General features: G+C 41.1%; 1 protein-coding gene and 1 pseudogene across 1 annotated transcript in view; both read left to right on the forward strand.

The window, feature by feature from the left end:
• Nucleotides 1–281: 281 nt before the first annotated feature.
• ACADL (acyl-CoA dehydrogenase long chain) overlaps nucleotides 282–24,322 on the forward strand; it is a 42,436-nt gene continuing 18,395 nt past the window's right edge. Inside the window, exons 1-8 of the mRNA XM_055398934.2 lie at nucleotides 282–558; nucleotides 8,433–8,588; nucleotides 9,634–9,771; nucleotides 12,668–12,832; nucleotides 13,151–13,217; nucleotides 21,950–22,114; nucleotides 22,754–22,855; nucleotides 23,566–23,679. Coding sequence (XP_055254909.1) covers nucleotides 482–558; nucleotides 8,433–8,588; nucleotides 9,634–9,771; nucleotides 12,668–12,832; nucleotides 13,151–13,217; nucleotides 21,950–22,114; nucleotides 22,754–22,855; nucleotides 23,566–23,679 — 984 coding nt within the window. The 5' untranslated portion in view covers nucleotides 282–481. The remainder of the gene's footprint in view (nucleotides 559–8,432; nucleotides 8,589–9,633; nucleotides 9,772–12,667; nucleotides 12,833–13,150; nucleotides 13,218–21,949; nucleotides 22,115–22,753; nucleotides 22,856–23,565; nucleotides 23,680–24,322) is intronic.
• Nucleotides 10,272–12,659, forward strand: LOC148778517 (small ribosomal subunit protein eS6 pseudogene; annotated as a pseudogene).

The raw sequence follows: 24,322 nt of genomic DNA on the forward strand, positions 1-24,322 counted from the left end.
AATCAACTCCTTCAATTTAAAAAATAATAATAATAAGGAAAAAAATCCTAAAAAGGAAAAGAAAAGGTACTTCATGTAAGTTTGTGAGTTTGTGTTTGGGCGGATTTCTGAGGCTCCAGAACTTAGACCGGTTCCTCAAAGCGGTTCAGAACACTGAAAAGAACTGCTTACATACACAACACCACCGTTGGCAAAAGTAACATCCCGCTTGGAGTCTTTCCTTTGGTAAGATTCCAGGCGGGGCGTGTCCCAACGCTGGGCGACTCACCACCGCAGGCACTGGGGGTGGCAGATCGCGGACCTCGCTCCGGAAGCACGCTCAGGGGGGCAGGTACCAGGGCGACTGCGCGACGCTTTTCGGACGGGACTGCCCCGGGGGAAGGTTCAGGGACAGCCACCTGAGACGGCCCCTCGCTCTGCGCGCTCTGAGTCCGGAGGAGACGCGTCCGTTGCCCCTCCGGCAGCCCTCGCTGTCCCAGCCATGGCCACGCGCCTCCTCCGCGGGACCCTGCGCCTGTGGGGCGGCCGCGCTGCCCCGTGCCTGCCGCCGGCCTCGCGGTGAGTGCCGGCTGGGCTCCAGCTAGTCCGGCCCCGGGGCTGCAGCGCCGGGCGGCGACCCGCACACCACTCCTGGGGCCTGGAAACCAGGCGGCCGCGCTCTCGGGGCCGGCGGTCTCGCCACCAGGGGCTGGGGTTGAGTTGTGGGGGCGAAAGTGGGTGGGAGAAGAGGCTGGGCCTTGCCCCTGGACTCACAGAACCTAGTGGGACCCACGGCGGTTAGCAGGGCGGCGCCGGCCTAGCAGCCTCAACGCGAGCGCAGCCAAAGGCGGCGGGAGGCGCGGGGGTGGGGGAGGTTCCCAAATACTGCTGTGGCTCCAGTCTAGCCCGAGTGGATCCGAGGGCCGCAACGGGCACTGTGAGTCCGCATTTCTTAAGAGTTCTTGCGAAGCGTCGACGCACCCTCTGGCCACAGTTGGTAAGAGTTCGAGGCACGATTTCTGGTCCAGTTAGATCTGTGGAAGAAGGCACAGCCAACTTGTGAACTTGGAAGCGGGACTTTCACTGCCTCCCAGATCTCTAGAAAAGAAAGCATATGCAGCGATGCTGGCTTAGAGAAGACATCCCAGGACAGGAAAAGACCTGGTGACGGCCGCATTAGATAAGGAAATTAACGTAAGACTTAACAAATCCTTTAGTAAGTTAAATGCATGGGAATTAACGGAGAGAGTTTCTAAGTGACTCGGTGATTATTAAGGTAATGTTTATAAGATCAAAAGCTTCCGATACCGGCTGACACCTCAAATACAGTCATTGAATAAATAAACTGGAAGCACTTGTTTATTTATTCATTCCGTTCCGTTCCGTTCCGTCGCTCAGTCGTGTCCGACTCTTTGCGACCCGGTAGACTGTAGCCTACCAGGCTTCTCCGTCCATGGGATTTTCCAGGCAAGAATACTGGAGTGGGTTACCATTTCCTTCTCCAGGGGATCTTCCCGACCCAGGGATCAAACCCGGGTCTCCCGCATTGGAGGCAGATACTTTAACCTCTGAGCCACCAGGGAAGCCCTATTTATTCATTACCTATGTAAAAAAGTGACACGATGGATAAATCAACTTATGGCGGCATTATGGCAGCTCTGGCTCAGTGGTAAAGAATCCGGCCTGCCAATGCAGGAGAGGTGGGCTACAGTCCATGGGGTGGCAGAGCCTCAGATGGGACTGCACACACACAAGATGCTGTGGGAATGGAAACAAATTTCCTGCTGCTCCTGAGGAGGGCTGGGAAGGCTTCATGGAGGAGTAAATTTACTTTTCGATACACATATTTTTCTAAGCTCTCCCCCAAACTTCATAAGACAGTGATGCTCAAATTTTTGGATTTTAAACTTTGTGCTGTTAAACTTTGTTGTTTAGTTGCTAAGTCTGTCGGACTCTTTGCGACTCCAGGTACTAGCCCGCTGGGCTCCTCTGTCCATGGGATTTCTCTGGCTAGAATACTGGGGTGGGCTGCCATTTCCTTTCTTAGGGCATCTTCCCCACCCAGGGATTGAACCCACATCTCTTGCTTGGCAGGCAGATTCTTTACCACTGAGCCAGCTCCAAAGCCTCCTGTGAAAATGAGAGGGCCTCAAAGATCTTTTGTTTACCTCAGTTTTATCTATGGACATTGATGTCAACAGATATCTACAAAACTGGGAAATTTTTTTTTATGTACCAAAAATCTTTATTCTCACATCTGATACCAAATCTGTGGCTGCAGGTAATATGTCACAGTTTTGAGAATAAAATGTCGCATTGTCTTCATTCTTTGGAAGTCTTCAGTCACAAAATTACACCTTATTTTCGTAGCAAGATAAGTGAATTAGGTTGGAAGGGAATTAAGGAGTTACACTGATGATAAAAGGGGAGCACTTTTCTGAGCATATCCTTTCAGATTAATTTACAAAAGTAGTGACAGAACCATGATTTCAGTGAAAATCAACATAAGTTATACCTTAAAAAAAATCAGAAATACTAGGTATAAGTGTGCAAAATTCGAAAATGTGAAATTTTACAAACATTTAGTTCACATAAAAGTAGCTCATTACATGTTAACATAAACATTTTTACAAAAAGTAATTTTTCCACAAAGAAAAAAGTGAGAAGAGTGACTTTGTTTTGCATTTTTGTAGATCCCTTAATATCTGGCTTAATAGCAGGCAGCCTGATTTTCTTTTTCTTTTTTTAAACTTTTTATTTTATATTGGCATATAGCCAATTAGCAATGTTATGATAGTTTCAGGTGGACAGCAAAGGGACTTAGCCATACATATACATGTATCCATTCTCCTCCAAACTCCCCTCCTGTATCAGTCAGTCAGTTCAGTTGCTCAGTCGTGTCTGACTCTTTTTGACCCCATGGACTGCAGCACACCAGGCTTTCCTGCCCATCACCAACTCCTGGGACTTGTTCACATGAATGTCCATTGAATCGGTGATGCCATCCAACCATCTCATCCTCTGTTGCCCCCTTCTCCTCCTGCCTTCAGTCTTTCCTAGCATCAGGGTCTTTTCCAGTGAGTCAGTTCTTCACATCAGGTGGCCAAAGTATTGGAACATCCAATGAATATCCAGGACTGATTTCCTTTAGGATTGACTGGTTTGATCTTGCAGTCCAAGGGACTCTCAAGAGTCTTCTCCAACACCATAGTTCAAAAGCCCCTCTCATATAGACTGCCTCTAACACTGAGCAGAGTTTCCTGTGCTATGTATGGTAGGTCCTTGTTGGTTATCCATTTAAAATATAGCAGTCTACATGTTGATCACAAACTCCCTGCAATCCCTTCCGCCATTCTTCCCCCAAACATTCCCCCTCCTAAGTTCCTTCTCTTAAGTCTGTAAATTAAGACTGCCTGATTTTCATACCTTCCTCTTCATTGTCTATTGTGATGTTGTTTTGATTGATGGATGGGAAGAATGAGCTTCCCAGGTGGCGCTAGTGGTTAAGAACCCGCCTGCCAAAGCAGGAGATGTAAGAGACACAGCTTTGATTCCTGAGTAGGGCAGATCCTCTGGAGAAGGTCATGGCAACCCATTCCAGTATTCTTGCCTGGAGAATCCCATGGACAGAGGAGCCTGAAAGGCTACAGTCTATAGAGTCACATGGAGTTGGACACCACTGAAGCAACTTAACACACACATAGGAAGAATATTGGAACAAAGAGGACGCGAGAGACTCTCTGAATAGGTCAGAGGCTCTAGTTTTATTGTAACAGGTGTTGACCAAAAAATATAGTCACAATCTGAAAGTAGAGAGTTATTTTATTTGGTGGAAATGTTTAGGACTCCAAGCCCAGGAGACAGCCTCTCAGAAGCTCTGAGAAAACTGCTCCAAGGAGGCAGGAAGGGAGTCAGGCTATATACAATTTTGCAACAAAGACAGATGGCAGTCTGCACATCAAAAATCAGGTATCAAATTAAGGAATTTAGCATTCTATGTATGGGAAGATGCAAGTCTCTTGGCTCAATGAATTCATTCCTTCATATGTACCTCAGCTATCTGGGGCCAATCCTGTTTCCTTGTTCACCTTGCTTCTTGCATTCCCCCAGCTCCTCAGCAATCACTGTGGTGGGGATGGCAGCATCTGCTGGATCTCAGTTTTGGGAGCCCTCTTTCACTTTTGGAGGCCAGAAATCACTGATGGCTGTGACATTTCTTGTTGATTAATATGGCAGGAGATATTTTCATTTCACACAGGCTTGTTAAACTTTAACGTGCGTGTGAATCATTTAGGATAAAATATCAAAATACAGTTAGGCCTGAACAGCATGTATTTGAACTTCGAGGGTCCACTTACATGAGAGTTGGTTTCAGTAGTAAACACTACAGTACTACACAGTCTTCGGTTGCCTGAATGCGTGCAGCACTGTGCTCTGGAGGAATCTCAATAATGGAGAGCTGATGATGGAGTACACATGGATTTTTGACTGTGTGAAGGTTGGGCATCCCTCACCCCTGTGTTGTTCACAGGTCAAGTATGCTGACTGATTCAATAGGCCTTGGATGAGGCCTGAAATTGTGTCTTTATCACCAGCTCCCAACCTGAAGGTACTTGTGGAGACTGTCTCCCTTCTTTTATAATGTAAATGAGGCTTAAAAAAATTATGATGATAATAATAATTAGAGCCTAGCCTATTAGATTAGTAGCAGTTTAATGCATTAGGAAAACAATGAACAATTTATTCAGTACAGATTCCTGGGCTTTGTAGGGAGAAAAGGGGCCAGTATGTTTAGTACTGGTTCCTTGGTCTTGGAAAAAAAATGGATATTCCAGAAACTTACTGCCAAGTGTTTTGATTTTCGTCCCCCTGCACATTCTCTTTTGAACACTTTCGACTGATCTGAAAGTCTTTGTTCTTTTTGGTACTTCTGTCACTTTCCTGTGTCTTAGTGTGTTTTATTTAGAAATGTTCCAAAGATTTCCTTTATGTTATGTGGGATATAAAATTTTAAGATCCAGGAAGACCCAAATATAAGTTCCACTCTATTATTTACTAATCATGCTGACAAATGATTCAGTGTCTTCAAGTCTCAGTACCCTAGTCTCAGCACATTTTTTCCCTTGAGGAAAAATCCCAAGTATGCACCAAGACATTGTGTATTATAAAGAAGTTGGAACCAATCCTTTCAGTAGAGAATGAAGTAGATTTTATTCTATTGCTGTAATGTTACAGTGGTGTGCAAGACCTCTGCTTGCTATTGTATCCCAAGTTGCCTGAATGGTTCCTAGTACATATTATACACTCAGAAAGTATTTGTTGGCTATGTGAATAAATAAGCTATTAAAAATGATGATTTGGAAGACAGAGTAGCAAACCAGAAAAATATCAGTGAAGATAAACAGCAGACCAGGTATAACAATTGTACTATTAAGTGTTCTCAACTAAAGATTACCGCATAAAAGACATCTCAGATTGTATTAGCAAATTAGACTCAACTAAGAACTGAACTGAACTGACTGAAGAGTTGCTTATAATAGGTAAGCCTAAAGCAAAATGACACAATATACATATTAAGTGTATTAATCAGCTCAGACTTCCATAACCAAATGTTGTAGACTAGGTGGTTTAAACAGAAATCTATTCCTCATAATTCTAGTGGCTGAGTAGTCCAAAAGCAGGGTACTGGCCAGTTCATTTGCTGGTCAGAGCCATCTTCCTGGCCCATTGTTGTTCAGCCATTCAGTTGTGTCTGACTCTTTGCAACCCCATGGACTGCAGCATGCCAGGCTTCCCTGTCCTTCACCATCTCCCAGAGCTTGCTCAAACTCATGTGCATTGCGTCAGTGATGCAGTCCAACCATCTCACCCTCTGTCATCCCCTTCTCCTCCTGCCTTCAATCTTTCCCAGCATCAGGGTCTTTTCCAGTGAGCTGGCTGTTCGCATCAGGTGGGCAAAGTATTGGAATTTCAGCTCAGCATCAGTCCTTCCAATGTATATTCAGGACTGATTTCCTTTAGGATTGACTGGTTTGATCTCGCAGTCTAAGGGACTCTCAAGAGTCTTCTTCAACACCACTGTTCAAAAGCATCACTCCTTCGGCACTCAGCCTTCTTTGTGGTCCAACTTACGAATCTCTGTCCATAGTTCTTCAGGCGCTCTGTCTATCAGATCTAATTCCTTGAATCTATTTATCACTTCCACTGTATAATTGTAGGGAATTTGATTTAGGTCGTATCTGAATGGCCTAGTGGTTTTCCCTATTTTCTTCAATTTAAGTCTGAATTTTCAATAAGGAGTTCATGATTTGAGCCACAGTCAGCTCCTGGTCATTTTTGCTCACTGTATAGAGCTTTTCCATCTTCAGCTGCAAAGACTGTAATCAATCTGATTTCAGTATTGACCTGATTTCCTGGCCTGTAGACAGCCTCCTTCTCCCTTTGTCCTCACCAGACCTTTCCTTGTTTGCATACAGAACTGTATCTCTCTCTTCCCCTTCTTATAATGTAAGAAGGCAATGGCAAGCCACTCCAGTACTCTTGCCTAGAAAATCCCATGGATGGAGGAGCCTGGTAGACTGCAGTCTGTGGGGTCGCTAAGGGTCGGACACGACTGAGCGACTTCACTTTCACTTTTCACTTTCACACATTGGAGAAGGAAATGGCAACCCATTCCAGTGTTCTTGTCTGGAGAATCCCAGGGATGGGGGAGCCTGGTGGGCTGCCGTCTCTGGGGTCACACAGAGTCGGAAACGACTGAAGAGGACTTAGCAGCAGCTTCTTGGTTTAGATTCCAGCTTTAGGACCTCATTGAACTGTAATTACCTCCTCAAAGCCATATCTCCAAATACCATTACATTGGGAGTTTGAGCTTCAACATATGAACTGGGTTGAGGGGAGGGAAGCAAGTGCAATTTAGTCCATTGCATTTCAGTTCATTGCATTAAGCAAAGAGACAAACTGGAACAAAATAGCCCATTTCAGGGGGAAAAAAAGAAATGCCTAATTGCCAATAAAGAAGACTTAGTCTTTTCTGGACTAAGAAGAAGAGGAAGAAAAAGGAAAAGGAATCAAAAGATAGGATCAGATCCGAGTCTAAATAAGGAAGAGAGAAATCCAAAACAGTATCATGCAAAACAGAAAAATACTTTTTGGCAATATTCAAATATATGATAAAAAGTTTTTTTAGATGTGAGCTCAAAAGATACAAAGTGGTACACAGAGTTTTGAAGTCTTTTTAGGTGTACGCCTAGGGAGGAGGGAGATCTGAACTCAGACCATTTAACAAAAGGAACTACAGAGATGTCTTTTTTGAAGCCTGGTATGGGGCACTGCAGGGAGATGAAAGGGCAGTTTCCAAAGGTCTTGAATAATTCTCGACTAATCCCTGCAGAGACTGCTGGGCATTTTGATATCGCTTTACAATTAGGTTGTAATGCAGCAATAAAAATCAACACGGTCCTGCTGATGTATGGCAAAAACCATCACAGTATTGTAATTATCCTCCAATTAAAATTAATTAACCAATTAAAAAATATCACAGTTTGCATGTTATATACCTGCCATTTGAAATTGTATAATTCTGGATAAAATATTGATGGGGATTACGTTATTTTAAATACTGTACATTACATGAAAGCATATACATAGTAGTCGTCCTGACTTGCAGGGGAGATTCCATATATAAGTTGATGGCTCAGATGGTGGGGAATCTGCCTGCAATGTGGGAGACCCATGTTCAATCCCTGGGTCGGGAAGATCCCCTGGAGAAGAGAATGGCTACTGGCTCCAGTATTCTTGCATGGAGAATCCCATGGAGAGAGAGTAGCCTGGCAGACCATGGAGTTTCACAGATTCAGACACGACTGAGCAACTGACTACATGATAATGATTATTCTATTGTACTATTTGAATTTTACATTATTTAGTTGACATCACGTGAATTTTACATTCTTTAATCAGCATCACGTGACAGTGCTAGTCTACCTCAGCTCACACATGTGATTAGTTCTAGGCACGATGTCCTCTTTATGGATTTGGAAGTAAAGTTTGAATTGAATCAGGGTAAGCTACTTCTTTGGAGAAGGAAATGGCAACCCACTCCAGTGTTCTTGCCTGGAGAATCCCAGGGACGGCGGAGCCTGGTCGGCTGCCGTCTGCGGGGTCGCACAGAGTCGGACACAACTGAAGTGACTTAGCAGCAGCAGTAAGCTACTTCTTAACCTCACCCAATGGAGGCAGATCCTAAAGTGGTTCTGCTCAAATCTGAACCGGTTTGTATGATTTCAGACTCTCTACTTGTCTCTAAAATGACTCAGGGGTGCAGTGGGTGGAGGGGAGTCAGAATTTTTTCCATGTTATCCTATAGAATTAATTTTCCATGTTGTTCAATGACATTAATTTGGATGTGAAGAGTAACCTTTGAATTTTCTTAATGTGTTTGTATTTTTAAGATGTTCTCATTCTGGAGGTGAAGAACGTCTAGAAACTTCTTCTGCTAAAAAATTAACAGATATAGGAACTAGAAGAATCTTCTCTTTAGAACATGACATTTTCCGGGAAAGTGTAAGGAAGTTTTTTCAAGAAGAAGTGATTCCTTATCATGCAGAGTAAGTGGCACATTTTCTTTTAAAGTAATACACATTATAGGTCCAAGGACTGTTTTCTAGAATGTTCTTTGTTTCATAGAAACAGTACTGTGTTCAGTGCTTTGTTAACCTTTATTTTTACCACTCTTCAATATAATAGTGAAAGGTTACAGGATTCTTGAACTAGTTCAAGGGCTTTCCTGGTAGCTCAACAGGTAAAAAAACCTCCTACCAATGTAAGAGACTCAGGTTCAATGGCTGCCTATTCCAGTATTCTTGCCTGGAGAATTGCATGGACAGAGGAGCCTGGTGAACTAACTGTAAGCTACCCATCCATGGTGTTGCAAAGAGTTGGACACAACGGAGTGCACATGCATGCATAAAATTTAAATGAATTTTAAAATACACCATTAAAAAAAATATATTAAGGGGCTTTCCTGGTGGTCCAGTAGTTAAGACTTCATTTTCCAATGCAGGGGGTGCCAGTTCGATCCCTGGCTGAGGAGCTAGGATCCCACATGCCTTGTGGCCAAAGGACCAAAACATAAAACAGAAGCAATATTATAACAAAATCAACAAAGATTTTATTTTTTTTAATAATTTTTATTTAATAAATGGTACAAAGCACAATGCCAAAAACATTAACAGTTAAAATTTCACCAAATGAAAAAAATACTGTAGAATACACAGTTGCAAAAAGAAAAAAAATGAGTTTATTCAGGATTAGCAGAGAATTGCAGTTCAGGGTCTGCAACCACGGTGATCTGTGTGCAAGCCCCTCCACAGCAAGGGAAAGAGAGCATGTTCATAGAGAGGAAAAGGAAGTTGGGAGGGCTGGGATAAACACAGAGCCCATGGCTTTTCAGTGGCTGAGCCCTTGCTGGGAGAAAGGAGTCTTTCTTATTCCTGTTGGGCCCTACTGTTGTCACAGAGTATGAGAGCACCCCCCTTATTATCTTAAATTAAGGGACCATTCCTGCTCAAAATCATTCATAAATTCAAAATGTAGCCATTTAAGTAATATGAAAACACTTTTTCTGATTTTAAAATGTTTTGTTATTTGCAGATGGGAGAAAGCTGGAGAAGTGAGTAGGGAGCTTTGGGAAAAAGCTGGAAAACAAGGACTACTTGGTATCAATATTGCAGATCACCACGGTGGCATTGGGGGGGACTTGTATTCATCAGCTATTGTCTGGGAGGAGCAGTAAGTATGAAAACATTTGAAATTGAGTCTTGTTTTGTTATCTCACCTTTCAGAGATGAGTTTAAAATTATTTTTAATCTTCTTATAAGATCGAAAATCTCCTTTTAAGTTGACAAATAGTTGCTTCGTTTCTAATTGACCCATGTGACTGTTTCAGAGATTTCAGTTGCTAAATGGGAAAAGATTTGAACCATCAATTCATCAAAAAAGAAATGCAAATAGCTTTTCAAATGAAAAATTTTACCCTTTCTACCAATCAGATGCAAATTAAATTATATGTAAAGGAAGGACTGGGGGCGGGAGAAGAAGGGGACTACAGAGAATGAGATGGCTGGATGGCATCACCGTCTCGATGGACATGAGTTTGAGTGAACTCCGGGAGTTGGTGATGGACAGGGAGGCCTGGCGTGCTGTGATTCATGGGGTCGCAGAGTCGGACACGACTGAGCGACTGAACTGAACTGAGAGATATAGCATGTTGAGTACAAAAGGTAGTTCAAATGAAAAGTCACCCGGTGCTGACAAGCTTGCAGGTAAAAGAGACTCGTATACTCTTGGTGGCATTATATATTGAAGCAATAAGTGCTTTGGTGATTAAAATCATGGATACATAAAAAATGAAAATATTTCTACTCTTTGGATGCCATTTTGGGGAATTTGTCTTTAGGAAATAATTTGTTAGAAAAAAATAACAGCTATGTACAAACGTCATTGCCTTGTTAGATTATAATCCCTCAAATTTGGAAGCAATCTAAATGTACGGCAGTGGGAGAATGAATAAATATATTCGTGCCATGACCACAGCTGTATTCAGTTAGTTCAGTCACTCAGTCATGTCCTACTCTTTGCGACCCCATGGACTGCAGCACGCCAGGCTTCCCTGTCCATCACCAACTCCCGAATTTCACTCAAACTCATGTCCATTGAGTCGGTGATGCCATCCAACCATCTCATCCTCTGTCATCCCCTTCTTCCGCCTTCAATTTTTCCCAGCATCAGGGTCTTTTCAGATGAGTCAGTTCTTCACATCAGGTGGCCAAAGTATTGGAGTTTCAGCTTCAGCATCAGTCCTTCCAGTGAATATTCAGGACTGATTTCCTTTAGGATAGACTGGTTGGATCTCCTTACTGTTGGCCTCTCAAGAGTCTTCTGCAACACTGTAGTTCAAAAGCATCAATTCTTCAGCACTCAGCTTTCTTTATAGTCCAACTCTCACATCTATACATGACAACTGGAAAAACCATAGCTTTGACTAGATGGACCTTTGTTGGCAAAGTAATGTCTCTGCTTTTTAATATGCTATTTAGGTTGGTCATAACTTTTCTTCCAAGGAGCAAGCGTCTTTTAATTTCATGGCTGCAGTCACCATCTGCAGTGATTTTGGAGCCCCCCAAAATAAAGTGTGTCATTATTTCCATTGTTTCCCAATCTATTTTCCATGAAGTGATGGGCTCTGATGCCATGATGTTAGTTTTCTGTGTGTTGAGCTTTAAGCCAACTTTTCCACTCTTCTCTTTTACTTTCATCAAAAGGCTCTTTAATTTTTCTTCACTTTTTGCCATAAGTGTAGTGTCATCTGCATAACTGAGGTTATATCTCCCAGCAATCTTGATTCCAGTTTGTGCTTCATCCATTCCAGCATTTCTCATGATGTACTCTGCATATAAGTTAAATAACCAGGGTGACAGTATATATCATTGATGTACTCCTTTCCCAGTTTGGAACCAGTCTTTTGTTCCATGTCCAGTTCTAATACAGCTGTATTAGAAATACATATATCCTTATGGCAAAGGTCATTTGCTAAAATGAATATAGTTACTTTGTGTAGGATAATATAGTTGTAGGTGGTAAATTTTTTTAATGTTTTATCTTTTAATTCATTAAATAAGTGATCATTGAGCTCTGCTAGAGCACTGTCATTTTGTTAGAGCCAGAAATTAAATGGTTAGCAAAAACAAAGAGAGAAAACCTTCAGGAACTTCATGGGTTTGTGAGGAGATAAGCTATCAGCACATAATGTGATAAGGGTTTAGTACTGCCCTTTGAACATCTATTTCCTGGCCACGGGCTGCCAGAAACATATTGAAGTGGATGATGAATGAAGACTTCAACAAAAGCTTCATACCTTTTGTGAGAAATGTTATGGCCACAGACACTGACCCTCTAGGTGAAGAAAAGAAGGATTATGTGATCCAAATCAGTGGGAATGACAAACAGGGTTTCCCATGAAGCAAGGTGTCTTGACCCATGACCAAGTCTGCCTGCTACTGAGTGAGGGCCATTCCTCTTATAGACGGAGGAAGACCGGGGGAGAAAAGAGCCCATCTGTCCGGGGTTGCATTGTGGATGCCAATCTGAGTGTTCTCAATATGGTCATCATTCAAAACAGGGAGAAGGATATTCCTGGACTCACTGATACTGTTGCTTCTCATCGCCTAGAGCCCAAAAGAGCTAGCAGAATCTGAAAACTTTTCAGTCTCTCTAAAGAAGATGATGTCCACCAGTATATTGTGAGAAAGACTCTAAACAAAGGTTAGCAACCCAGGACCCGAACACCCAAGGTTCAGTGCCCTGTTACTCCCTGTGTTCTGCAACACAAACATCGGCATATTGCTCTGGAGAAACAGCGAACTAAGAAAAAGAAGGGAGAGGTTACAGAATATGATAAACTTTTGGCCAAGAGAATGAAGGAGGCCAAAGAAAAATGCCAGGAACGGTTTGCCCAGAGATCAAAACTGAGATGTTCCAAGAGTAACAAATGAATAAGAACAGACATTAAAAAAAAAGAAAAAGACCTTCTAGTACTTGTTTTCTAATTAAGAATCAGAGGAAGGAAAAAGAGAAAAAAAATAACTGTGTTGTGCTTTAAATTGTCTTCTCTTTTTTTCTTTCTAAGAGCATATTCAAATTGTACAGGCCCAGGTTTTAGTCTTCATTCAGACATCATCATGCCGTATATTGCAAACTATGGTTCAGAAGAACAGATTAAGCGCTTCATCCCCGAGATGGTTGCAGGGAAATGTATTGGTGCCATAGCAATGACAGAGCCTGGGGCTGGAAGGTAAATCAACGTTTGGTTGGTTTTGAAATCTCAGAAGCAAGGTCCTAACCACAAATATGAATGAGTATAGGCCTTCTTATGCTCTGTAAAAATCAGGCTACTCTATGGATCTCAATCAAATATTCATTTGTATAAACAGTTTAGAATATATCAGACATGATTTTTCAGTGCATTTATGTGAACATTCCTAATATTAGTTAAATGTCAATTTTTATAATGGTGTAGCAGTGTAAATTATTGCAGTAGATACATAACAACATTTCCATAGTTTATTTTTTGCCAGTTAATAAATTCTTTTATCATTTCTTTCAATTATAGTGATTTGCAAGGAATAAGAACAAATGCCAAAAAGGATGGAAGTGACTGGATTCTCAATGGAAGCAAGGTTTGTAAAGAATGGCTTCCATAACTCTCCTCTCTGAAGTCATGCTGTGGGTAACAAAGCCTTAAAGACTACTCATCACTGAGTCTTCTCAGATCTCTAATTCACATGGGAATTGTTTACTTGAACTGGCACAGGAACTGAGCTGATTTGTTTGGAGACAGTAAGAATTGTACAGCATTCATAATACCTGAGATATATTCCTCTTCTTTGTTCTGTTTGCATGTTCTCTCACTAATATGGAAACTGTTGTTTTAGCTTCCAGGCAGCCTTTCCAAACCAGAAAAAGAAAAGGTGAGGCTTCAGTTCAGTTCAGTTCAGTCGCTCAGTCGTGTCCGACTCTCCGCGACCCCATGAATCACAGCACGCCAGGCCTCCCTGTCCATCACCAACTCCCGGAGTTCACTCAAACTCATATCCATCGAGTTGGTGATGCCATCCAGCCATCTCATTCTCTGTCGTCCCCATCTCCTCCCGCCCCCAACCTTTCCCAGCATCAGAGTCTTTTCCAGTGAGTCAACTCGTCGCATGAGGTGGCCAAAGTATTGGAGTTTCAGTTTCAGCATTAGTACTTCCAATGAACACCCAGGATTGATCTCTTCTAGAACGGACTGGTTGGATCTCCTTGCAGTCCAAGGGACTCTCAAGAGTCTTCTGTAGCACCACAGTTCAATAGCATCAATTCTTCGGCAATCAGCTTTCCTCACAGTCCAGCTCTCACATCCATACATGACCACGGGAAAAACCATAGCCTTGACTAGACAGACCTTGGTTGGCAAAGTAATGTCTCTGCTTTTTAATATGCTCTCTAGGTTGGTCATAACTTTCCTTCCAAGGAGTAAGCGTCTTTTAATTTCCTGGCTGCAATCAGCATCTGCAGTGATTTTGGAGCCCAAAAAAATAAAGTCTGACACTGCTTCCACTGTTTCCCCATCTATTTCCCATGAAGTGATGGGACCAGATGCCATGATCTTTATTTTCTGAATGTTGAGCTTCAAGCCAACCTTTTCACTCTCCTCTTTCACTTTCATCAAGAGGCTTTTGAGTTCTTCTTCCCTTTCTGCCATAAGGGTGGTGTCATCTGCATATCTGAGGTTATTGATATTTCTCCCAGCAATCTTGATTCCAGCTTGTGCTTCTTCCAGCCCAGCGTTCCTCATGATGTACTCTGCATATGAGTTAAATAAGCAGGGTGACAGTATACAACCTTGACGCACTCCTTTTCCTATTTGGAGCCAGTCTGTTCCATGTCCAGTTCTAACTGTTGCTTCCTGACCAGCATACAGGTTTCTCAAGAGGCAGGTCAGGTGGTCTGGTATTCCCATCTCTTTCAGAATTTTCCACAGTTTATTGTGATCCACACAGTCAAAAGCTTTGGCATAGTCAATGAAGCAGAAATAGATGTTTTTCTGGAACTCTCTTGCTTTCTCCATGATCCAGCGGATATTGGCAATTTGATCTCTGGTTCCTCTGCCTTTTCTAAAACCTGCTAGAACATCTGGAAGTTCGCGGTTCACATATTGCTTAAGCCTGGCTTGGATAATTTTGAGCATGACTTTACTAGCGTGTGAGATGAGTGCAATTGTGCAGTAGTTTGAGCATTCTTTGGCATTGCCTTTCTTTGGGATTGGGATGAAGACTGACCTTTTCCAGTCCTGTGGCCACTGCTGAGTTTTCCAAATTTGCTGGCCTACTGAGTGCAGCACTTTCACAGCATCATCTTTCAGGATTTAAAATAGCTCAACTGGAATTCCATCACCTCCACTAGCTTTGTTTGTAGTGATGCTTCCTAAGGCCCACTTGACTTCACATTCCAAGATGTCTGGCTCCAGGTGAGTGATCATGCCATCGTGATTATCTTGGTCGTGAAGATCTTTTTTGTACAGTTCTTCTGTGTATTCTTGCCACCTCTTCTTAATATCTTCTGCTTCTGTTAGGTCCATACCATTTCTGTCCTTTATCGAGCCTATCTTTGCATGAAATGTTCCCTTGATATCTCTAATTTTCTTGAAGAGATCTCTTGTTTTTCCTATTCTGTTGTTTTCCTCTATTTCTTTGCGCTGATCACTGAGGAAGGCTTTCTTATCTCTCCTTGCTATTCTTTGGAACTCTGCATTCAGATGCTTATATCTTTCCTTTTCTCTTTTGCTTTTCACTTCTCTTCTTTTCACAGCTATTTGTAAAGCCTCCTCAGACAGCCATTTTGCTTTTTTGCATTTCTTTTCCATGGGGATGGTCTTGGTCCCTGTCTCCTGTACAATGTCATGAACCTCCGTCCATAGTTCATCAGGCACTCTATCTATCTGATCTATTCCCTTAAATCTATTTCTTACTTCCACTGTATAATCATAAGGGATTTGATTTAGGTCATATCTGAATGGTCTAGTGGTTTTCCCTACTTTCTTCAGTTTCAGTCTGAATTTGGCAATAAGGAGTTCATGATCTGAGCCACAGTCAGCTCCTCGTCTTGTTTTTGCTATCTGTATAGAGCTTCTCCATCTTTGCTGCAAAGAATATGATCAATCTGATTTCGGTGTTGACATCTGGTGATGTCCATGTGTAGAGTCTTCTCTTGTGTTGTTGGAAGAGGGTGTTTGCTATGACCAGTTCGTTCTCTTGGCAAAACTCTGTTAGCCTTTGCCCTGCTTCATTCCATGCTCCAAGGCCAAATTTGCCTGTTACTCCAGGTGTTTCTTGACTTCCTACTTTTGCATTCCAGTCCCCTATAATGAAAAGGACATCTTTTTTGGGTGTTAGTTCTAAAAGTTCTTGTAGGTCTTCATAGACCTACAACCGTTCAACTTTGGCTTCTTCAGCATTACTGGTTGGGGCATAGGCCTGGATTACTGTAATATTGAATGGTTTGCCTTGGAAACGAACAGAAATCATTCTGTCATTTTAAGATCACATCCAAGTACTGCATTTTGGACTCTTCTGTTGACCATGATGGCTACTCCATTTCTTCTAAGGGATTCCTGCCCACAGTAATAGATATAATGGTCATCTGAGTTAAATTCACCATTCCAGTCCATTTTAGTTCACTGATTCCTAGAATGTCTATGTTCACTCTTGTCATCTCCTGTTTGACCACTTTCAATTTGCCTTGATTCATGGATCTAACATTCCAGGTTCCTATACAATATTGCTCTTTACAGCATCGGACCTTATATTGTCCAGATAGGGGACAAATAATAGTTCATGAATTTGATGTTGATGAGAAATGAGGGGAAAGACTTCTTATAAATATCAAGAAGAGTTTCAAAAGATCTAAAGAGAAAAAGTATTTTTAATAGAATTTAAGAGCCCTTCAACCTTTCTGAGCATCACATCAATCCACTGATAGAATTGGAGAGCCTTTGAGATTGAGATTATAGATAGGCTCAGAAGTAAATGTATCTTTTAGAGTCTCACATCACTGAGGGCAGAGGTTTTTGTTTACTTAAACCTGTGTCCAGTATACACCCAGTAAAGATTTATCGATGACTGAGTGTTCAGTGAAGAAAAGATATTCATTGTCTGCACTAAGGATATCTTTCCAAAAGTTTCAAAGACTACTGAACAACTAAAATGTCTTTGAACATTAAAAAAATTTTTTTTAGTTTTCTTTGTTGCTGTTGTTACTGTTTCTTTTAAAAAAATTTTTGGCTGCACCACGTGACATATGGGATCTTAGTTCCACAACCAAGACACCCATACCCCCTGCATTGGAAGCACAGAGTCTTCCCCGCCAGGGAAGACCAAATATTTTCTTATTTGTTTTCAACTAAGACCTTTGTGTTTGCAAAATCATAAGCTTGAATGTTGCAATGCTGTTAAATTGCTATAACAATTTCTAAGCATCCAGTTTCTGTACTTATATCATCAAGGATTAATAGCAGTTTGTGGACTGACACATTTTGAGTAGCCCAGTTCTAAAGACCGTTCCATTATCTAGCTTCATAATTAATTTAGTTTTGGTTGCACTGGGTCTTTGCTGCCGTGTGTAGGCTTTCTCTAGTTGCAGCAAGTAGGGGCTACTCTCTAGTTGTGGTATGTGGACTTCTTGTCCTGGTGGCTTCTCTTGTTGCAGAGCATGGGCTCCAGGCATACAAGGCTTCAGTAGTTGAAGTTCCTGGGCTCTAGAAAGCAGGCTCAGTAGTTGTTGTTTATGGGCCTTAGTTGCCCTGGGGCATGAGGAATCTTCCTGGACCAGGGATAGAACCTGTGTACCCTGCATTGCCAGGCATATTCTTGACTTTTGGACCACCAGGGAAGTCCACATAGTCATTATACAGAAAAATAATCTGCAGTATCAAAAAATTTGGGAAATGTGTCCTCCTACTCACTCTTTGAGAAGCTGGTATGTATCATAAACTTTCAGAAGTTGGGTATAGAGTGTTTTATGCCTGTAAGAAAAAGGAAATTCTCTTTTTGTAGACTATCTTGAATTACTGATGTTTTTCAAACTTGTCTGCGTTCTCAGTAGCTCAGTTACGTCTGACACTTTGCAAACCCATGGACCGCAGCCCACCAAGCTCCTCTGTCCATGGAATTTTCCAGGCAAGAATACTGGAGCAGGTTGCCATTTCCTACTCCAGGGGATCTTCCTGACCCAGATATTGAACCTGAGTCTCTTGCGTCTCTTGCGTTGGCAGGCAGATTCTTTACCACTGAGCCACCTGGGAAGCCAAATATACTTTAAGAAATATTAATCTGAGTTATTTTTCTAAGGATTATAATAAACAGGTGCTAACTATTAATATGATATATAACCAATTAACTCTGCACAAAAAGGGCTTGTTTTGGTGGAAGAGTAGGGTATTTGGTCAAAAGTGAAATGGGAACCATGTTCTCCTAAGATTCCAACTTTCTAAGTCAGCCCAATCTTCTCAGTTAGACTCTTCTATGGGAACCACCCAGGAAAGTACCTCAGATTTTCAAAAAAACTATTAGACATAATAAAAAATTTAAAGGAAGCAGAAGTAAAGGAGCAAGTAAGTAAATACATTACATCAGTAAGATGACTTAATATATACTTATTAAAGCATCAACACAAACTTTTTAATGGAATAGGAAAATAATTGTATTAACTGAAAAGATCAAACATTTAAATGAAACGCTCAGCTGGAAAAGAATCCACCTGCAATGTGGGAGACCTGGGTTTGATCCCTGGGTTGGGAAGATCCCCTGGAGAAGGGAAAGGCTGCGCACTCTAGTCTTCTGGCCTACAGAAGTCCATGGATTGTATGGTCTGTGGGGTCACAAAGAGTCAGACACGATTGAGTGACTTTCACTTCATGCGTATAAAATGTAAATACAGAATAATTCCAACTATATTAAAAGATAAAAGATCAGAAAGGAATTTCTCAATGATGTTTGCATGCTGGCTTCATGGAGGATTTTTTTCCCTTTTTCTTTGTGATACTGTATACTATCTATATCTATAAAGAATTTTTGTTATAGGCGTTCAATACCAAACAAAAAATAAATGATGCCCTCACTAGGGATAATCTCAGCCCCATAAAAAGTTTTGACTGTCATAATTAAGAAAGAAGTCAAAGTGATCTCGTACAAAGAGAATTCTCTTGTAATTTTATTAGAAAAGAGGGTCAGTCATGGTGGAAATGTTCACATTAAGTATTAGTAACATAAAGATAACAAACACTGTTTCAGAAATTCAGCTGGTATCTGCATAAATGGTCTTTATTATTTTAGACAGGTAGGAAATTGAGAGACCTAAATGGCTTTTGAGCAAGGGAGTGGTATACTGGAGAAACACTGTAGAAAAAAATAATATGTTTACCATGATATGCACAATTTTTTTGAGGAGTATGATTTTCTCACTTTTTGAGCAAACATCCTTGAAGGCCTTCTGTATGCCAAACCTTGTTCTAAGCACTGAAGATACGTGCATAGGAAATAGTCCCCACCCTGAAGGAACTACTAGAGATGCTGAGAGTTTTTTACTGTTATGTCACTTACAACTATGCCTTCACCAGTGCTTTTATTTCCTGTCATGTACACAGCACTAACATCACCCCCATCTCCCATTATTGCTTAGTATCAGCACTTTGTATTTTAGAGATGAATCTTCTTATAAGAGGCATGGATGGTAGGTAATGAGAGTAACCAACACTGTTTTATGCCTGTACTGTTTCAAAGGGACAGAGACAAGATTAGATCATTTGTATAGAGTTTGACAGATACTAAGATCACTGCAGATGGTGACTGCAGCCATGAAATTAAAAGACTCTTGCTCCTTGGAAGAAAAGCTGTTACTAACCTAGACAGCATATTAAAAAGCAGAGACATTACTTTAATGACAAATGTCTGGAGAGTCAAAGTTATGATTTTTCCAGTAGTCATGTATGGATGTGTGAGAGTTGGACCATAAAGAAAGCTGAGCGCTGAAGGATTGATGCTTTTGAATTGTGGTGTTGGAGAAGACTCTTGAGAATCCCTTGGACTGCAAGGAGATCCAACCAGTCCATCCTAAAGGAAATCAGTCCTGAATATTCACTGGAAGGACTGATGCTGAGCTGAAATTCCAATACTTTGGCCACCTGATGTGAAGAGCTGACTCATTGGAAAAGACCCTGATGCTGGGAAAGTTTGAAGGCAGGAGGAGAAGGGGATGACAGAGGATGAGATGGTTGGATGGCATTACCAACTCGATGGACATGAGTTTGAACAAGCTCTGGGAGATGGTGATGGACAGGGAGGCCTGGCATGCTGCAGTCCATGGTGTTGCAGAGTTGGACTGGACTGAGTGACTGAACTGAAAGATGGTAAATTTAGGATGCTGTGGAGCACTTAATCCAGTCTGGGGAATTTGAGGAGATTTTTTGCAGGAGGTGATGTCTGAATTTAGTCCAAGATGAGTAGGATTCATTGTAGCAGAGTTGGAAAAGGGCCTCTCAAGTAGAGGAAACAAGATTTCCGAAGACCCATAGGTAAAGATGACCTTAAGAACATTGGGGACAGCAAGTCATGCAGTAGATCTCACCTAAAACAAAGGAATGAGGAGAAAGTGGAATAAGAGATAAGGCTGGACTGGTAAGCTAGTGCCAGTATGTGATGAACCCTGCTAAAAAAAAACCTGAAAAAGTGCTGAAATAGATTAGAAAGAACTGTATGTCAAATTGAATATTACGTAGGATAATAACATGATTTACTGACCGTTCACTGACATTAGGAAGGGGGCTTCCCAGGTGGCGCAGTGGAAAAGAATCTGCCTGCCAATGCAGGAGACCTGGGTTCAGTCTCTGGGTTGAGAAGATCCCCTGGAGGAGGAAATGGCAACTCACTCCAGAATGCTTGCCTGGAAAATTCCATGGACAGAGGAGTCTGATAGGCTACTACCCTTGGGGTCGTAGAGTCGGACACAACTAAGTGCACATGTACATCGTACCCTGTCATGGGGAAAAACAGATTGATACTCCGGATTAAATAGGAGTAGAGGTAGGAAGAAATATGTTCCTTGAATTATCAGCTGGAACTATCCAGAAGCAGGTGGATATTCATATTTACTTTGTGTATATTTGTCTTCTGGATAAATATTTGATAAACTAATATCTTATTGAGTTTATTGTTTTATCACTCCTTAATCAGTCCATGGACTATACAGTCCATCAAATTCTTCAGGCCAGAATACTGGAGTGGGTAGCCATTCCTTTCTCCAGAGGAAATTCCCAACCCAGGAATTGAACCCAGGTCTGCCACATTGCATGTGGATTCTTTACCAGCTGAGCCACCAGGGAAGCCCAAGAATACTGGAGTGGGTAGCCTGTCCCTCCTCCAGCAAATCTTCCCGACTCAGGAATCAAACCAGGGTCTCCTGCATTGCAAGCAGATTCTTTACCAGCTGAGCTGCCAGGGAAGCCCTCCTTAATCACTGCTGCTACTGCTGCTGCTAAGTCACTTCAGTCGTGTCTGACTCTGTGTGACCCCATAGACGGAAGCCCACCAGGCTCCCCTGTCCCTGGGATTCTCCAGGCAAGAACACTGGAGTGGGTTGCCATTTCCTTCTCCAATGTGTGAAAGTGGAAAGTGAAAGTGAAGTTGCTCAGCCGTGTCCGACCCTTAGCGACCCCACGGACTGCAGCCTACCAGGCTCCTCCATCCATGGGAATTTCTAGGCAAGAGTACTGGAGTGGCTTGCCATTGCCTTCTCCGTCCTTAATCACTATCTTTCTTATTTAGGCCATCTGTCATGAAATTGAAAACCGTGCCTTTTCAAAAACTGATAAATCTGAAAGTATAAATACTTCAATAGTATCATGCCATTCAGAGCAGATTCCATTTTCTCATCTGAAACTTCTTTCTAAAATACGGTATATCATTTTTATAGATAATTTTGTTTTAATTTAAAAAGAATATAATAATCAGTTCATTATTATTATTATTTACAATATTGATAGTGGGAACAAAATGTATAGAATTCATTCTTTGAAACATTGAATAATTTCCCCTCATGTAATAGCCTCATTTATGAATGATCAACACTGCAACTATTTGGAGAGGTTACAGTGTTCTTGCCTGGAGAATCCCAGGGACGGGGGAGCCTGGTGGGCTGCCGTCAATGGGGTCACACAGAGTCGGACACGACTGAAGTGACTTAGCAGCAGCAGCAGCAACAGAGAGAGGTATAAACATGTTTTGTTTGGTTTAGTTTTCTCGAATGTTTTCGCCCAGTCTTGACTTACACATGGACCTGAGTTATTGTGGAGCATCACAGTATACTTGGGATTTTGCAGGTATTTGTCACTAATGGGTGGCTGTGTGACGTTGTGATCGTAGTGGCAATCACAAATCAAGAGGCTCGCTCTCCTGCCCATGGCATTAGCCTTTTTCTGGTGGAAAATGGAATGAAAGGATTTATCAAGGGACGAAAGCTAGATAAAATTGGACTAAAAGCCCAGGTAAGTCATAATACAAATGTGTTTTCATAATATAAATCATTTATAAATATATTGTGTATATACAATTGAGTTTACTCAGTTATGCTTTATATATAGAACTACATATAGCACAATCATACCTTTCTTCCTATGCTCGATTCTTAAAATATGCTTTTTCAAAAATGATTGTGGAAATTTATTCCACTGTTTATGCAACTGTTGTCAGCAGTAGAAGTGAATTAGGATACTTTGAAAATCTGCTTTAGAACATTAACTGCGTAATGATACTGCTATTTTTGAAATTAAATTATGAAATAACAGGAAACATTTTTTCCTGCTACTTGGTAATTATTTAGTAATTTTTTTGTTACCAAAAAGAAGAACATGTTTTACCTGATATGCATTAGAAATCCTTAGTGCTCAATATCTACAGAACAGAACAGTATTAGAATGACAGTGTATCACAGTGGGAAAGCCACTTTTGGAATCAGATAGACTTCGATTTGAATCACAGGTTTACCATTTACTAATTGTGATCATTAACAACTTCATCTTGTCTGCCAATTTGTTTTGTTTTCTAAATGGCAGTACTAATCATCTCATCAAGCTCTTGGGAGATTTAAATGTGGTAATTCTGTACTCAATCGAATGATCCCTTAGGATACGGCAGAATTTTTCTTTGAAGATGTACGGTTGCCAGCAGGTGCCCTACTTGGAGAAGAGAATAAAGCCTTCTGTTACCTCATGCAAGAGCTTCCACAGGTCAGAACTATTAAAAGAATGAACCTTTTGATTTGATGATGGACTGGAGTAGGATAATACAGGACTATATAAATCCATGCATACAAAACTTGTGATGTAGCCAGTCACTTGACTAAAACTTGAAGTTGTAAAATATACATATATTTTATATATTATATATATATTATTTATTTTATATATATTATATATGTACATACAAAAATCATATTTATGATTTTTAAATCAGACTGGACATATGAATAAGTGAACTCAAGGATATCCAACTAAAGCTTATAAGTGAGTCAGGAAAATAAGATTTTCAGTCCTATGATTCCTTCTTGGAATGATTTTAGTATCTTACCTGCAAGTCAAGAATTTTTAGCTCTTTGTAAGGAAATAGCCAAAATGTTTGCCAAGTACTTTTTTTTAAATTAATACTCAAACAGCTTTGGAATTTCTTTTCTCATAAGTAAGTAAAGAGAAGAGGCAAATGAATTACTTATATATCTGTATAAAGACAGTCATACATAAAGATAAAAGATTTTTTTAAGAGACTTATTATAGATGATCAAAATAGTCTTATAAATCTCAGTGGGAGTCTTTTCTTATAAAGAGTTAAATAAGTTAATCTTTAGGAGTTTTATAAAGATTATTTATGTGATTTATTGTCATTGAAATCATATGAAAATCACTTGTGTAATTAGAGTAATTATCTAATTTGGGGGTTATAGGAAAGGCTGATAATTTCCGAGGTAGCAGTTTCAGCCAGTGAATTCATGTTTGAGGAAACCAGGGACTACGTTAAACAAAGAAAAGCTTTTGGGAAGACAGTTGCAGATTTACAGGTAAGCTTTTCGTTGGTATTACATAGTCTAATTTTCCCTGGCAGATCAGCTGGTAAAGAATTTGCTTGCAATGCAGGAGACCCTGGTTTGATTCCTGGGTCGGGAAGATCTGCTGGAGAAGGGATGGGCTACCCACTGCAGTATTCTTGGGCTTCTCTGGTGGCTCAGCTGGTAAAGAATCCACCTGCAATGTGGAAGACCTGGGTTGGATCCCTGGGTTGGGAAGATCCCCTGGAGAAGGGAAAGGCTACCCACTCCAGTATTTTGGCCTAGAGAATCCCATGGGTTGTATAGTCCATGGGGTCGCAAAGAGTCAGACATGACTGAGTGACTTTCACTTTCACATAGTCTCAATTTGCTCATCTGAAATGGGTCTCAGCTAAACATGAATGTGGAGTAATTTTCACATAGGTAATGTCAACTGAAAAATATGCACAACTTAAAAGTTGAGAATTCTGTTTTACTTGATGGACAAAGCTGAGGATGTGAGCTCCAAAGACAGCCTCTTAGACAGCTCTGAGGGACTGATCCAAACAGGTAAGGGAGGAACCAGATAAATAAGAGTTTTGCAACAAAAACCAGATAGTTGGAACATCCAAAGATTACAGTTAAAGAGAGTCAGACACACAAGTTCATGAATTTA

Source organism: Moschus berezovskii, chromosome 2 (genome assembly GCF_049115385.1).
Source record: "Moschus berezovskii isolate FMDL1 chromosome 2, NW_MosBer_1.0, whole genome shotgun sequence".
Classification (NCBI taxonomy): Eukaryota; Metazoa; Chordata; class Mammalia; order Artiodactyla; family Moschidae; genus Moschus; species Moschus berezovskii.